This window comes from Muscardinus avellanarius, assembly GCF_963383645.1.
Source record: "Muscardinus avellanarius genome assembly, chromosome: 11".
Classification (NCBI taxonomy): domain Eukaryota; kingdom Metazoa; phylum Chordata; class Mammalia; order Rodentia; family Gliridae; genus Muscardinus; species Muscardinus avellanarius.
The window spans coordinates 103,932,432-103,949,573 of NC_137797.1; the positions used below are offsets into that span (position 1 = coordinate 103,932,432).

Sequence of the window (17,142 nt, forward strand, 5' to 3'; positions counted from 1 at the left end):
AATACAAGTGTGTGCCACCGCATCCAGTTTATTCTGTATTTTGAAACAGGGCCTCACTAAGTTGTGGAGGGCCTCACTAAATAGCTGAGGCTGGCTGTGAACCTGGATCCTTCTGTCAGAGCCTCCCAAGTCCTGGGATTCCAAGTGGCAGGGTGATTTTATCTCCAGTTCCTGATGGGGATGAGGTGGGCCTTGAAATGACTGCTACCTAGGATCCTTTGTTCTTACACTAAGAAGCCTCTTCAGAAGCCTGGAGTGGTGGCCCAAGTTTGCCATCCCAGTACATGGAAAGCTGAGACGGAAGGATTGCAGGTTTGCAGTCAGCTTCAGCAACTTAGTGAGGCCCTCCACAACAACTTAGTGAGATCTTTTTTCAAAATAAAAATAAAATAGGGCTGGGAATGTAGCTTGGTGGTAGGAAGCCCTTGAGTTCAGTCCTCAACACACACACACACACACACACACACACACACACACACACACTCACACACATACCCCACACCACACTAAATACATAAATAAAAATAAAGACAAAAAAGCTGAGCCGGGAATGATAGCACATACTTGTAATTTTAGTCCTGGGGAGGCTGTGACAGGAGGACTCCAGGTTTGGGGCCACCCTCAACTACTTATTGAGGCCCCCTACGACTTAGCAGCTCTGTTTCAAGATAAAGAATAAAATAAATAAATAAATAAAAAGAGCCGGGCGTGGTGGCGCACACTTGTATTCCCAGCACTTGGGAGGCTGAGACAGGAGGATCGCACAGGTTCGAAGCCAGCCTCAGCTACTTAGTGAGGCTCTCAGCAACTTAGCGAGACCCTGTTTCCAAATAAAATATAAAAAAGGTCTGGGAGTATATCCCAGAGGTAGAAAGCCTCTGGGCTCCACCCCTAGTACCACCCACCCCCCCAAAATAATAATAATAATAATAATAATAATAATAATAATAATAGGGCTGGAAGTGTAGCTCGGAGGTTGAATGACCCTGGGTTCCACTCCCAGTACTGCAAAAACAAACAAACAAACAAACAAACACACATTTATGTAATAAAAATAGGGCTGAGGGGAGGGTGTAGGTCAGAGGCGAAATGCTGCTGGGCTCCATCCCCAGTACCGAATAAGCAAATGATTGCATGCATGCATAAATAAGACATCAGGCCAAAGCTGAGATACTCCAGGCGACTTGCCCAGGCTGGTCCAGCCCGGGCGAGATGCAGAGAGGGTGCTAATCTAGTCGCTGCGATTCGGGCCTGACCCGGGCAGCCCTCCCGACAGCGCATCTGCATCTGCGGACCGAGGAGGGGACCTGGCAGCAGGCTCCGGGCCCCGCGGGCTCGGCCGCGCTCCCCGGCAGTGCGCACGCGCACGCGCACCGGGCTCCGCCATGGCGACCGTGCTGTCCAGGGCGCTCAAGCTGCCGGGTAAGGGCTCGCAGCCCGGCCGCCGGGGGCCTGGGGGGCCGGGGAGGCCGGGGGCGAGGCCGCGGCGGGCGGAGGCCGGCGGGCGGCGGGGTGCGCGAGGTCCGGCCGCGGCGGCCGCGGTCCCCAGAGACTGCGCCCGAGCATCCCGCGGGAGCCGGGGCTCGGCTGGGTGCTCCGGGGGCCGGGGGCGCAGGGACCTCGGGGCGGGCGGCCTGCCCCGCGCCTGGCCGCCGCCACGCAGCCCCCGGGGGGAGACAGGTGTTTCCCGACCGAGCGAGTAGAAAACGGAAAGCAGATTAGAAAACCTAATTGCACTGAGCGCGGCCGCACGGGGCAGGGTTGGGGAAGAGCTGTTTGGGTGTCAGGGGTCCTTTGGGCTCTGGATTCGCGTGGGCTGCCCCAGAGTGTCCAGCTACGCACGGGCCACCCGTAAATAGTCGATCAGGTGGGAAATAGCTTTCTTTTTTTTTTTTTTTTTTTTACGGTACTGGGGATTGAACCTAGAGGCATTCTACCTCCGAGCTACACCCCAGCCCTGTTTTTTATTCTTTATTTTGAAACAGGGTCTCACTGAGTTGCAAAGGGCCTCTTTGCTAAGTAGCTGAGGCTGGCCTCGAACCGTGATTCTCCTGTCTCTGCCTCCCAAATGCTGGGATTCCAAGCGTGGGCCACCGCACCCGGCTGGGAAATAGTCTTTAAGGAAGTACTTGGGGGTTCAGTACTTTGGGCAGCAGCTCCTCCCAGGTTTGTTTCGTTTTTAAACTTCCATTGTGGGATTGTACTGATGGAAACTTGCTATTTTGGTAAAAGTGTATTTATTCTAGCCGGTCGTGGTGGCGGGCCCGCCTGTAATCCCAGTACTGGAGAGGTTGAGACAGAGGTATCCCAGGTTTGAAGCCAGCAGTAACAATTTAGCAAGACCCTGTTTCAAAATGAGAAGGGCTGAGGGTATGGCTCAGAGGTAGCACGCCCTTGGGTTGAGTCTGCAGTACCACAACGCGCGCTCTTGTCTGTCTGTCTGTCTGTCTGTCGGTCTGTCTCACGTTTATTCCGTACTGTTGGAAATTTGCTGTTTTCATAAAAGTATGTTTATTCTGCCCAAGTAAAATTTAAACGTGATGGCTTTAGGAAATTTGGTGTTCTGCCTAAATAAATTAAAGCATCATAAACACTGATTTGCTGATAACTGGAAATGTTAAGAGGGAAAAGCGGTTGCATTTTAGAAAGGACCTCGCGGAGCCGGGCATGGTGGTGCACGCTTGGAGCTTGTAATCCCAGTACCTGGGAGGCTGAGACAGCAGGGTTGGGACCAGCCTCAGCAACTAGTGAGGCCTTAGGCAGCTTAGCAAGACCCTGTTTCAAGATAAAAATATATATATTGGGCTGGGGTTATAGCTCAGAGATAAATGCCCCTGGGTTCAATCACACACACACACACACACACACACACACACACACACACACACACCACACACTTCTTGGGTGTCTGTCTGTTATATATCCAGGAGGAGGCTGCTGGGAAATTGCTGGGCTCTGTTCTCAAGACATTTTCAGTTGTGTTCTCTGTAACAAGCCCTGTACCTCAGAAGACACAGGGTTGAATATGAATTCGCCTTCCTTTCCTCGGACTTCAAAAGTTTAGAAAGGTTACTTTTTTCCCTACTCAGGGGCTCCTTGCACATTGGAAGGAACCTTGATAATATCTACCTTGGAATGTGTATATAATATTGGAATTAAATGACAGATATGTTCCTTTACTTGCAGGATTGATTCACTTTGAAGACAGCAGCCTTAGTTTACGATGATTTTCTCTCAAAGGGGTAATGAAATGCCAGACATGTTAGGTTTTTTTTTTTTTTTTTTTTTTTTTTTAGAGCCCTGGTTCTACTTCAGTTTCAGCATAGATAATTACTATTCTCTGAGAATGGGATTGCAAGGAACTCTTGCTGTAGAAGCCCTTGAGCTCTTTTGTGGCCTGCGTCCTGAGTCTGTGGCACCATTACCCACTGTGGTTTTCAGCTGTAGTAACTTTTTCCACTGACCATGTCGGTGAAGGATTCCCCAGCTCAGGCCTTGGGCCTGTGTTTGAGAGCAGCGTGACCCTGAACAGTGAGTTATGATGACTATTGTTTTAGACCCAGCTATAGTAGCCATATGTTCTGAGATGTGGATTTCTTTTTTTTAATTGTACTGTTCCTATTCTCCCCTATTACTCTCTCCTCCTTCCTCCCCAGAATGGAATTTTTGGCTTCTTTTTTTCTTTTTTTCTTTTTTTCTTTTTTTTTTTTTTTGCAGTACTAGGAATGGAGCCCAGGGCATTCTACCTCTGAGCTAGACTCCTAGCCCTATTTATTTTTTAATATTTAATTTTGAAACAGAGTCTAAGTTGTGGAGGGCCTCATTAAGTAGTTGAGGCTGGCCACAAACCTGCGATCCTCCTGTCTCTGCCCCCCCAAGTACTGGGATTACAAGCCTGCGCCACCACCCCGGCCTAATTTTTGGCTTTTCTATTTAAACAAATGTTGCTTTTTCTTTTCTTTTTTTCTTTTGGTACTGAGGATCGAACTCTGGGGCATTCTGCCTCTGAGCTACACCCGCAGCCCTCTTTTCTTTTTATTTGGAAACAGGGTCTCACTCAGTTGATGAGTCTCACTACTTGCTGAGGCTGTCCTTGAACCTGCGATCCTCCTGTCTCAGCCTCCCAAGTACTGAGATTACAAGTGGGTGCCATCACACCCAGCAGACGTTGCTTTTCCATAGCTGCCTTTGGATACTCGGTCACTGGGGCTGGGAAACTGCTGTTCTGCTTGAATTATTGTATCATGCACCCGTAGTTAACATCTCCTTATTTTTCTGCATGAGAGTGAGGGAACAGGGGTTAAGATAAGGAGAGTGTGAGGCTCGGATCCGGTCTTCACCTGATTTGTTGCTGAGTCTCTTAAACCTGTCCTTTCTTCATCTGGTGACTTCCACCAGGTGCCACACAGTCTGCTCCGTAGTTCCCGCCGAGGGGCCGTTGGCTTCAGAGGTTTGCTGGCTCTTCTAATTCTCAGCAGCCGCTCCACGATCACCTGTGGGTTGTGGAGAGCCGCTTTCAGATCTCAGCAACTTGGTGACGAGAGGGCCGATGCTGGGGATGGACCTCATGGTCTCCTACCCTCGCACGACGCCCGGGGTGGAAGAAGTTTGGCTCATGGGCATAAGATGAGGTTAATTAATAGCAGACGGGTGATTGACAGCTATAAAACCTGGGGAAAGACTTATCTCGAGTTTGTACGTCTGTGTATATATTTAGGCCATTTTAAAGTTTGAAGGTTAAACACTGAAGGGAACAGCAGGGTATAATGTTACTTTTATGGTTTATTATGTGTGGCTTAGCGTGATCATGGGCCCTGGGTAAACGAATCTGTGTTATAAATTATTTGCCCTTAGTTCTGTATTTATATTTATAATGTATATTTATTATGTATGCTGTAGTATACTGTGTTATAGAGTAGCTTATGTTTTAGTATATTTTCCTGAAAATGCTTTGTGGTACTGGTAAATTGAACCCGAGGACATTTTACTTCTGAGCTACACCTCCAGCCCTATTTTATTTTTTATATCTATTTATATATTTAGTGGTACTAAGGATGGAACCCAGGGCATTCTACCTCCGAGTCACACCTCCAGCCCTACGTTTTATTCCTTATTTTGAAACAGGGTCTCACCGAGTTGCAAAGGGCCTCACTACGTAGCTGAGGCTGTCTGCAGACTGTGACCCTCCTGTCTCAGCCTTTGGAATGCTGGGATTACAAGTGTGCGCCACCACGCCCGGCTTTTCTTTTTTTATTTTGAAACAGGGTCTCACTAAATTGTGGAAGGCCTCACTAAGTTGCTGAGGCTGTCCTTGAACCTGTGATCCTCTTGTCTCAGCCTCCCAAGTACTGGGAATACAAATGTGTGCCACCGCGGCCGGCCACTCTGCTCTTTCATGTGTTGTTCTTGGGTTATACATATGTTGGCTCTTCTTTGTTTTTTTTATACCTGTTTCCTTTTAGTCTTCTTAGAAGCCTTGATCTTTTTCATGGAAGGCACATAGGAAGCTAGTACAGCTTTGGAGCCTGTCTGTTGAGGTTTGAACTTATTTACTGTCTGTCTGTCTACCTACCTACCTACCTATTTATCTGTTTTTGTTGCAATGGAGAGTAAACACAGGAGCATTCTGTCTCCCAAGCTATACCCTGGCCCTATTTTTTTTTTTAAACGTGGAAACAGGATCTTGCGAGGTTACTGAGAGTCTCAGAACTTGCTGAGGCTGTCCTCCAACCTGCCACTCTCCTGTCTCAGCCTCCCAAATACTGGGATTATGGGTGTGTGCCATTGTGACTGGCTCTTACTTGCTATTTAACTGAGGACTGATTGCTTACATTTCCAAACTCCAATTTTCTCATGTAGAACATGAAAGACAAGCTGTGCCTGCCTCAAAGAGTTGTATAAATTTACTGAGATGAGACATTAAAAAGGGGTTAGAAGCCTGGCATGGCAATTCACGCGTGGAATCCCAGTTACTTGGGAGGCCGAGTCAGAGAATTGCAGGTTTGAAGCCTCAACAATTTAGTGAGACCCTGTTTCAAAATGAAAAATAAAATCAGGCTGAGGATATAGGTTGGAAGTAGAATACCCATGGGTTCAATCCCTACTACTACAAACAAGAAAGGAGAAAGAAAGAAAGGAAAAAAGAAATAAAGAAGAAATAAAGAAAAAGGCTTGGGAGAGTGTCTGGTAAGGGCTCACAGCCAGCCTGGTCTGCCCTTTATATCTGTCTGTTTCCATCAATGTCTATACTTTTTGTTGATTCCAATAAAGCTTGCCTTTCTTTCTTTCTTTCTTTCTTTCTTTCTTTCTTTCTTTCTTCTTTGCAGTACTGGGGATGGAACCCAGGGGCATTCTACCTCTGAGCTCCAACCCCAGCCCTAGTTTTTTTTTCTTTATTTTAAAACAGGGTCTCAAAAAAAAAATAAAAATAAAAATAAAACAGGGTCTCATTAAACTTGCAGAGAGCCTCACTAAGTAGCTGAGGCTGTCTTTGAACCTGCAATCCTCCTGTCTCCGACTCCCAAGTACTGGGATTACAAGTGTGTACCACCATGCCTGGCTATGGCTTTCTTTTCTAAAATTACTTTATTATTATTATTATTATTATTATTCCCTGGGCTTCATTTTTTCTACCTCTGGGCTATACTCCTAGACCTATTTTATACTTTATTTGGAAACAGGGTCTCACTAAGTTGCTGAGAGCCTTCATTACTAAGTAGCCGAGGCTGGCTTCGAACCTGTGCGATCCTCCTGTCTCAGCCTCCCAAGTGCGGGGATTACAAGCGTGCGCCACCACGCCCGGCTGACTTTCTTATTTTCTTTTGTTGTTTTCCTCTGCCCTGCTTGTTCACTTTTCATCTTTTCTGTTGAACTGTCATTTCTTCCTAGAAGTATGATATCTTCCTATGAGCCCTTATTTCAAAGAAGACTAGCCTTTAATGTCTTGGGCTTCGTGGAGAAGTGTCTGTCCATGACTACTTCTATCTTAAGGTATTACTGGTTCAGCGTTTGTTCTTCAGCAGATTTTATTTGCTGCGTTTGGTTGTAACTTCTTCCTTGAATAGTTTTAGAACTTTGGAGTATCTTGTGGAGTGAGAGCTACGCCAGTCTTGCTGATGATTATTTACCTTTCTTTCTTTCTTTCTTTCTTTCTTTCTTTCTTTCTTTCTTTCTTTCTTTCTCTTTCTTTCTTTTGCAGGTCTGGGGATGGAACTCAAGGGCATTTTACCTCTAAACTACACCCCCTGCCCTATTTTTTATTATTTATTTTGAAACGGGGTCTCACTAAGTTACGGAGGGCCTCACTAAGTAGCAGCGCCTGTCCTGTCTCAGCCTCCAGAATGCTGGGATTACAAGCCTTTGCCATCACACCCCCCCTGACTACTCATATTTAAATGGAGGCAGTTCTTTTATACCTAGCTGTTGGTTCCCGCATGGGGCTGAGGCAGGGCTGAGGAGTGAGCTGCTGGCACTTGGAAGCTGGAATATCACGGAGGCCTGTCCATTCAGAGCTCTTCCTCCCAGGTGTCTCTGTTGGCTAGCAGGACATGCAGGCCCATCACAGGGCCTTAGAGTGCTGATGTAGCGCTTGGTTCTCTAAGCTGTGCCAGTTTTCAGTCCGTTACCCTTGACCTTCAGATTTACTTTAGCTTTCTCATCCTGTGAAAGCAGCTCCAGGCTCATTGAAATACCAAGTTAGACTGGGCGTGGTGGCGCACAACTGTAATCCCCGGGCTTGGGAGGCTGAGACAGGAGGATCGCACAGGTTCAAAGCCAGTCTCAGCTACTTAGTGAGGCTCTTAGCAACTTAGTGAGACCCTGTTTCCAAAAAAAAAAAATATATATAAATATATATATATATATATATATATATATATATATATATATATATGAGTATTACCTGGAGGTAGAAAGCCTCTGGGTTTTACCCCCAGTACCACTAAAAAAACAAAAACCCAGAAAAGAAATACCAAGTAAGCCAGGTGTGGTGGCACATGCTTGTAATCCCAATACTTAGGAGGCTGAGCCAGGAGGATCCAGGTTCACAACCAGCCTCAGCTACTTAGTGAGGCCCTCGGCAACTTAGGGAGCCCCTGTTTCAAAATAAAGAATAAAAAACAAGGCTGGGGGTGTAGCTTGGAGGTAAAATGCCCTGAGTTCAGTACACACACACACACACACACACACACACACACACACACACAGAATTAACTGCCTGTTATTTTTCTAACCTGCCATGCTGACATTCTGCTTCTGTGCAGATGGCAGCTTGTACCATTTCTCACTGTCACGCTTCCCCTTCGACTCTGTGATAGTGGATGGAGCTCCTGGGTATTTCTGTGACCCTAGGCTCTATCTTTCCAAGCAAGAAATTGCAGGCTGGGCAACATGTTGTAAAACTCGGGAGGTAGGGGAAGCTTGTTGGTTACAGTGCGTGGACTCTGCAGTCAGACACCTGCGTCTTTCTCCTGGGTTTTCTTTTTGCTAGTCTTGTAATTTTAGGCAACGTACCTTCTGATAAGTTCAGTTTCTTTCTTTCTTTCTTTTTGCGGTACTGGGGGTTGAACTCAGTGCATTCTACCTCGGAGCTACACCCCCAGCCCCATTTTTTATTCTTTATTTTAAAACAGGGCCTCACTGAGTTGCAAAGGGCCTCGCTAAGTAGCTGAGGCTGTTCGCGAACCGCGATCCTCCTGTCTCAGCCTCCCAAATGCTGGGATCACAAGTGTGCACTATCATGCCTGGCTAGTGAGTATTATTAATGGTTTCATTTTGGCAAAAGGTGCTATATTTTAGGTTGTGTTTGTTGCAAGGTGGAAACTGCCAGGCAAGATTGAATTAAGTAGATGTCAATGCTGAAATTTTCACTTGCTGCTAAAAATCCAGTAGCACAATTATTGGACAGCCCGAGTGTATGTTAAAAATGCTTGGCAGTCCTAGTTGAATCGCTTGTGTGGTGTGACTGCCAAGAAAGCACCCAGAGTCGAGATGTGGTAATTGAATCATAAGCTATTATCTGGTAGAACACAATTCCGACCGCCTGTTCTGTGATCGTAGGGTCAGACCCCAGGTTGTATCCCGTTCCAGAAACCGTACCTTAAAAAGCACCTACATATCACACTGTGTCTAGAGAGGTTGAGGACATCTGAAACAATGCTTCTTCAAGAAAGAAGTTACACCGGGCATGGTGGTGCATGCCTGGAATCCCAGTATGTGGGAGGCCAAGACGGGAGGATTGCAGGTTCAAGGACAGCCTCAGCAAGTAGAAAGACTCATCAACCTAGTGAGACCCTGTTTCCATATTAGAAATAAAATCGGGCTGGGGGTGTAGCTCAAAGGTGGAATTGACCTCTGGGGTCAATCCCCTGTACCACATACAAACAAAAAAGGAGCTGAAAGAAGTCGGTGTTTCACTTGGAGGTGGGAGGACTGGTCGAGGGCAGCCATCGTAATGGTAAGGACGATGACAGAAACTGCAGTGTATTGAGTATGACTATGGGACAGGCACGAAGAGCCATCTGTGTAGCATCTTGGCGAGTCCTCAGAACGATCGATCGTATGAGGTAGGAGCAATAATTATTCCATTTCATAAATAAAGAAGCTGGGGCTCCATAGAGTGAAGACATTTGTGGTCACATAAGAAAGCCAGAGTTTATTTATTATTTATTTACTTATTTTTTGTGGTGCTGAGGATTGAACCCAGGGGCGTTCTCCCTCCGAGCTACATACCCGGCCTATTTTATTTATTTGGAAACAGGGTCTCACTAAGTTGCTGAGAACCTCACTGAGTTTCTGGGGCTGGCTTTGAACCCAAGATCCTCCTGTCAGCCTCCCAAGTACTGGGATCACTGGTGTGAACCACCACGCGTGGCTTGTGCTTACTTTGGTCTCACTGTGAAGAACTGAGCTCTTAAATTCTATATGATGCATCTCTCTGATTAACATTTGCAATTATTTAAAAGGACTTAGATGTGGAAGTGGGGTCCCAGAAATAAAAACTAGGACGGATAATTGCCAACAACTCAGAAATATTCTTTTTCTTTTTCTTTCTTTCTTTTTTTTTTTTTTTTTTGGTGGTTCTGAGGATGGAACCCAGGGATCTTCTACTGCTAGGTTACCCCAAACCCTGCAGAAATGTTTTATTTATTTATTTTTTATTTTGTTTCTGTGGGTCTGGGGATGGAATCCAGGGGCATTCGACCTCCGAGCTACACCCCCTGCCCTATTTCTGATTCTTTTTATTTTGAAACAGGGTCTAAGTTGCAGAGGGCCTCACGAAGTAGCTGAGGCTGTCCACGAAACTCGATCCTCCGGTCTCAGCCTCCGAAATGTTGGGATTACAAGCGTGCGCCACCACGCCCGGTTAGAAATTTTTTATTTGAAAACGCTCTTACTAAGTTAATGTCAGCCTCCCAAGTATTGGGATTCCAAATGTGAGCCGTCACACCCGGCTACACCTTAACTATTTTATTTGATTTTATTGTGATACTGGGGATTGAACTTATAGGCATTGTACTTTTTTTTTTTTTTTTTGGCAGTACTGGGGATGGCACCCAGGGGCATTCTACCTCTGAGCTACAATTCCAGCCCTATTTTTTTATTCTTTATTTTGAAACAGAGTCTCACTAAGTTGCAGAGGGCCTCACTAAGCTGAGGCTGGCTGTGAACTCTGATCCTCCTGTCTCAGCCTCCCGAATTCTGGGATGACAAGCGTGCGCCACCACGCCTGGCTGGCATTCTACTTCTGAGCTATAACCCCAGCCCTATTATTTTGTATTTTGAAACAGGACCTCACTAAGTTGTGGTGGACCTCACAAGGTTGTGGAGGCTGGCTGTGAACCTGCGATCCTCCTGTCTCAGCCTCCCAAGTACTGGGGTTACAGGTGTGAGCCACCGTGCCCGGCTCACCTTATCCATTTTAAGGGTACAGTTCATTGTTAAGTATAATCACATTATTGTGCAACCAGTTTCCAGAACTTTTTTTATGTGCAGAACTGAAACTCTGTATTCACTAAAAAAACAACCCCCAGTTTCCTCCAGTTCTAGGAAATTACCATCCTCCTTTCTGTTTCTGTGAATTTAACTACTGTGTGTGCCTCGTGTAAGTGGGATCACACAATATCTGTTCCCTTCTGCCTGGCTGAGGTCATACAGCATAAGGTCCCAAGGCCCATCTCTACTGTAGCAGGCGTCAGCATTGCCTTCCTTTTTGAGGCTGAATCCTAATTCATGGAAAACACATACACACTTGCACACAGCATATTTTATCATGTCAGGCGTATTTTAGTTAAAAGTAAAGCAAAGAAGCCAGGTGTGGTGGCGCATGCTTGCAATCCCAGCATTCTGGAGGCTGAGACTGGAGGATCGTGGTTCGCAGACAGCCTCAGCTACTTAGTGAGGCCCTCTGCAACTCAGTGAGACCCAGTTTCAAAATAAAGAATAAAAAAATAGGGCAGGGGGTGTAGCTCGGAGGTAGAATGCCCCTGGGTTCCATCCCGAAACCCGCAAAAAAAAAAAAAAAAGTAAAGCAAAGAACTCCTTCCTTCCTTCCTTTGATACTGGGGATGGAACCCAGGGGCATTCTGTATCCGAGCTACACCCCAAGCCCTATTTTCTTTTTACTCTTTATTTTGAAACAGGATCTCACTGAGTTGCAAAGGACCTCACTGAGTAGCTGAGGCTGTCCTCAAATCGCGATCCTCCTGTTTCAGCCTCCTGAATGCTGGGATTACAAGTGTGCGCCACCATGCCTGGCTAAAGAGCCATATTAAACAGTACTACAGTGAATATTATTATAACAACTTTTGCCTCTGTTTGCAAATTATTATAAATAGAGTTAGCTGGGATGAGTAGGGAATAGAGTGCCCTCTTTAAATAAAATAACTAGCTGGGCGTGGTGATGCATGCTTGTAATCCCAGCATTCAGGAGGCTGAGATGGAGGATCGTGGTTTGCAGCCAGCCTCAGCTACTTAGACCCTTTGCAACTCAGTGAGATCCTGTTTCAAAATAAAGAATAAATAAAAAAATAAGACAAGGGGTGTAGCTCAGAGGTAGAATGCCCCTGGATTTAATCTCTAGTCATGAAATAAAGAAAAAAAAATCAAATCAAATTTTTATTGTACAAAATAAACAGCTCTGAAAGTGAAAATAAACAGCCATTTCCAGTTATTAGCTGGCCACATGACTCACTGTTGTCTTTGGGGATTTGTTTTGAAAGTACTTAATTTTATAAAGTAATTTTGCAGAGTATTTGTGTGTGGTACCGTGGATTGAACCAGGGGTATTTTACCCTGAGCTATACCCCCAGCTGTAGTTTTTATTCTTTATTTTGAAAATGGGTCTCACTGAGTTGCAGAGGGCCCCACTAAATAGATGAGGCTGGCTGCGAACCACGATCCTCCTGTCTCAGCCTCCCGAGTTCTGGGATCATAAGTGTGCGCCACCACGCCCGGCTAGAATATTCATTTTTTAAGTCAAACATTTATTGATTGTTTTCTTTTTGTGTTTAGGTATGAAATTTAAATATTTATTTATTTCTTTTACTTTTTATTGGTGCACTGGAGTCACACATCTTAATGGGATGAAGGATGGTGGAGACACGCGTGCAACCCCACCAATTAGCCCCAGTTCCCACCCCGCTCCCTCCCCTTCGTCCCCCCTGCTTGGCTCAGTGATTGACTTTGATAAGTTTAAGTACATCATGTTTAGAGAGTTTCCCCCTTCCCCCGTCCGTCCCCTCAGGTTGCCTTATTTATCTATCCAAAAGAAAGGAAACCAAACTGCCAAACTAATGCAGGCGTATCTATGTCCATAACTGCACAATTCACCATCGCCAAACTATGGAACCAGCCAAGATGTCCATCAACAGATGAATGGATTACAAGACTGTGGGATATGGACACAATGGAATTCTACTCAGCCATAAAGAAAAACACAGTCACATCATTTACAGGGAAATGGATGGGACTGGAGGACAGTATGCTAAGTGAGATTAGTCAGTCACAAAAAAAAAAACAGAAAGAAAGAAATCGGATGCTCTCCCTAACATGTGAAAGCTAGGGAGAAAATGGGCCATAGGAGGACCTCCAGGTGAAGAAGGAGATTATGTCCAGGAGCAAATATTGTTTCCTATACTATACAAACACTAACCTTTATACCCAGGAGTTTCCTCCACATCTGGTCTCCATATTTCCTTTCCTTGTTGTTGTTGAACTGAGACAAGTGTCTGAGACGAGGAGCTCCCAGAAGCCGAGATTAGCAGCAGGGATTCTTTTTCCTATTAAATGGGTTGTATATTTATATTTCTCCCAAAGCAAAGATTTAACAGTAGAGTTTACATTCATAACTGCCTGCTAGGTAATTTCCAAGAAAAATAAAAGAAGAAACCTTTTCTTGGTTATAGGATAAAATCATCCGGCCGTTGGCCTCAAAGGCCGGGGCTGGCTTGGCAACCGCGTTGAGGCCTTTAATTTTGACCTCTCGGCCACCCCAAGTTAACACCGAGGCTAAGTAAAAGCAGGGTGCTCGCCGGGGAGCCAGCTTTCAGCCCAGTCTGGGTCGCCCCTCCAGGGCACTTGCTGGGAACAGCAGTTTCACAGGTAAACACTCGTTGTTGAAGATGACGGAGACGGGCATTTGCGTCCCAGGACAGCTCTGAGGCGTGAGATTGCAGCAGGACACCTTCAGATATGTAGTATTCCACTTCCTGAGTCGTTTTCCATATTGTTCTAGGAATTTACCAGGAAAGACATCACAGGTCCAAGAAAACCTCCGGCAAGAATACACCTTAGGTGTGTGGGAAGTGGATATAAGGGCCAGGAGACATTTTTTTTTTTGGTGATACTGAGGATGTAACCCAGAGGTATTCAACCTCTGGGATCCCCCCCCCCCCCACGCACACACACACACGCGCACACACGCGCACACACGCGCACACACGCGCACACACGTGCGCTGAGGTTCATCCCTCTCTCCCTCTCAGGGAAGAAGAGCCCGGACCTGGGCGAGTACGACCCGCTCACGCAGGCCGACAGTGACGAGAGCGAGGATGACCTGGTGCTCAACCTGCAGCAGAAGAACGGGGGCCTCAAGAACGGCCAGGGCGCCACGGGCGAGGCCCCCGAGCCCGACTCGGACGCCGAGGCCGCGGGGCCAGCCAAGCCGCACCCGGCCGAGGCCGCCCCGCAGTTCCCCTCCGAGGCCCTCGGGGGCCCCGAGCAGAAGGCGCCGGCCTCGCTGGTGTCCTACGTGCGCACGGCGGTCTTCCTGCTGGCGCTGGGCATCTCCACGGTCCTGGTGCTGCTCTGCGCCTTCCTCATCCCCTGCCCGCCCAGGGACCTGCACAGCACCTGGAGCCGCGCCCTGGGCGCCCCTGCAGGTGAGTGTGGGGCGCCGCTGGTCTGTCCGGCTCGCTGAACTTTCCTCCAAGCTCTAAAATCTAGCGTGTGCCCCTAGCTCATGATCTACCCCTTACACTACACTGAATTTCCCCCCAGATCTATTTATTTATTTATTTATTTATTTATTTATTTATTTATTTATTTATTTATTTTTTGTGGTACTAGGGGTGGAACTCGGGGGCTTTTCTACCCCCCGGGCTACACTCCCAGACCTATTTTTATAATTTATTTGGAAACAGGGTCTCACTAAGTTGCTCAGAGCCTCGCTAAGTAGCTGAGGCTGGCCTCAAACCTGTGCGATCCTCCTGTCTCAGCCTCCCAAGCGCTGGGATGACAAGCGTGCGCCACCACGCCCGGCTGAATTTCCCCCAAATCTTAAAGACTAGCCTGTGTCCTCTAGCACATGGTCTCTCTGATTACATGGAAATGTCCTCCAAATCCTAAAAATTGATGTGTGTCCGCTAGCACATGTCTGTGGAGGTGTTTGGGAGGTCAAGATTTGAAATACAGCCAAGGGATAGATTGGTACACCTCCAGACAGCTGGGAACCGCTGCTAGGCTGAGTCGGGTGCTGCTCTTAATTAGACACAAAGAGGACAGAGCCCTGGTTTGCTGGGCTCCTGCCAAAGCTGCAGGAAGGGCTATTTACAGAGAAAAGTGGGACTCAGGGCCCGGCCAAACGCCCAGTGCTCTTGGCGGACCCTTAGGCCTGCCTTGGTTATATGAGCCTGACCTAATTTAATTTTTTTTTTTTTTTTTCAGTACTGGGATGGAACCCAGGGCATTCTACCTCCAAGCTATACCCCTTGCCCTATTTTTTATTCTTTATTTTGAAACAGGCTCTCACTAAGGAGCTGAGGCTGTCTGCGAACCATGATCCTCCTGTCTCAGCCTCCCGAATGCTGGGATTACAAGCGTGGGTCACCATGTCCAGTCCCTTTTTAAATTTTATGTAAATATAATCATGTCATCTTCTGTGACTTGATTTTTTGTTCAACATCATGTTTTGAAAAAATATTTTTGGTCAGGCATGGTGGTACACACTTGTAATCCCAGCATTCAGGAGGCTGAGACAGGTGGATCGTAGCTGGTGGGCAGCCTCAGCTACTTAGAGAGGCCCTCCACAACTTAGTGAGACCCTGTTTCTTTTTCTTTTCTTCTTTTTTTACGGGTCTGAGGATGGAACCGAGGGGCATTCTTCCTCCGAGCTACAGCCCCTGCCCTATTTTTTATTCTTTATTTTGAAACAGGGTCTCACTGAGTTGCAGAGGGCCTCACTAAGGAGCTGAGGCTGGCCACGAACTGTATCCTCCAGTCTCAGCCTCCCGAATGCTGGGATTATAGGCGTGCGCCACCACGCCCGGCTGCCTGTTTATTCATAACAGTTCACACTGGTTTATGCTCTAGAGTGGCTTACTAACTTACTCTTCCACTCACAGCAGGCGAGTTCTCTCCTGGTTGGGTGGCATCATCTGAGTCCGGGCTTTTGGGTGGAGGGCCCTATCTTGTCCCTGCCTGAGGGGACAGAAGTTCAGACTCCTCATTAGTGACCTGGGGAGGAGGGAGATAGAGGACTACCTTAGTAACACTGAGTTGGATAGGAGTGCAGGTTTCCCTGCGTTGAGGGCCTGTGAACGCTGGATGGGGTGACAGTCCTGGATTCCACCTGCTCCTCTCTGCTGTGACCCTGGGGTGGGCATCCAGCCTGCCTCAGCTTTGCTGTGGGTGGGGCAGATGCAGCCGTAGTTTTGTCTGAGGTGTTAGGTGGGAGTAGAACAGTTGGTTATTTAAAACTTTCCTGCCAGCTGGGCGTAGTGGCACACGCTTAGAATCCCAGTACTCGGGAGGCTGAGACAGGAGGATGTGGGTTCGCAGCCAGCCTCAGCTACTTAGTGAGGCACTTTGCAACTCAGTGAGACCCTGTTTCAAAATAAAGAATAAAAAATTGATCTGGGCGTGCAGCTTGGAGGCAGCACATCCCTGGGTTCAATCCCCAGCACCACAACAAACCAAAGAAACAGGAAAGAAGCTTTCCTGCCTGCTAGGCTGCATCCTTCCTGGGCCTTTCATTAGGGAAGCCATCTTTTTTTTGAGGCGGGGGGTTTGCACCTGTGGCATTCTGAGTTGCTGCTGACTTCTCCAGCAACCTGGCTGGACTCTTAAAACGCTGAAAGAAAGCTCAGGGGCCTCCTCAGCCTGCCATTCCTTGGGGCTTGCAGGATCTCCTGTCTGCTTTAATCTCTCCACCTTTCGCAGTCTTCTTCGGCTTATTTTCTGTGTAAGATGCAGGGCTTTGAGGTGGATTGGGGGGGTTGGGGGGAGTGGGGAGGAGTCTGGGAACTGGAGGTCCCTTGGGTTCTGTGGGGAAGCGTTATGCGCCCGTCCCCTTTCTAACCTGGGTGACATTCTCAGGATCTTTGTTTTTGTGTGTGTGTGCATCAGGCGGGGACCTGTCTCCCCTGGAACTGGCCGACGTGAATGGAGACGGTCTTCGGGATGTGTTTCTGTCCTTTGTGACCTCCAGGAACCGCAGCGCTGCAGGTGAGAGCCACGGCCGCCTCAGGGCAGCGGTCAGCCGGGAGAAGACACTGCAGGAAGAGAAGGCCACCGCAGACCTGCCCTCCGACATAAGCTGCGTTGCAAGCCCGGCGTGGCGGCGCACGCCTGCATCCCAGTGCTTGGGAGGCTGAGACAGGAGGATCGCAGGTTCGAGGACAGTCTCAGCAAGTAGTGAGATTCTCA

The 17,142-nt window shown here is 47.4% G+C and overlaps 1 protein-coding gene across 1 annotated transcript in view; it reads left to right on the forward strand.

Annotated features, from left to right (window-relative positions):
* Positions 1 to 1,385: 1,385 nt before the first annotated feature.
* Positions 1,386 to 17,142, forward strand: part of FAM234B (family with sequence similarity 234 member B) — a gene marked incomplete at both ends in the record, with an annotated part of 37,920 nt that continues 22,163 nt past the window's right edge. Inside the window, 3 exons of the mRNA XM_080705037.1 lie at positions 1,386 to 1,422; positions 13,983 to 14,378; positions 16,843 to 16,941. Coding sequence (XP_080561163.1) covers positions 1,386 to 1,422; positions 13,983 to 14,378; positions 16,843 to 16,941 — 532 coding nt within the window. The remainder of the gene's footprint in view (positions 1,423 to 13,982; positions 14,379 to 16,842; positions 16,942 to 17,142) is intronic.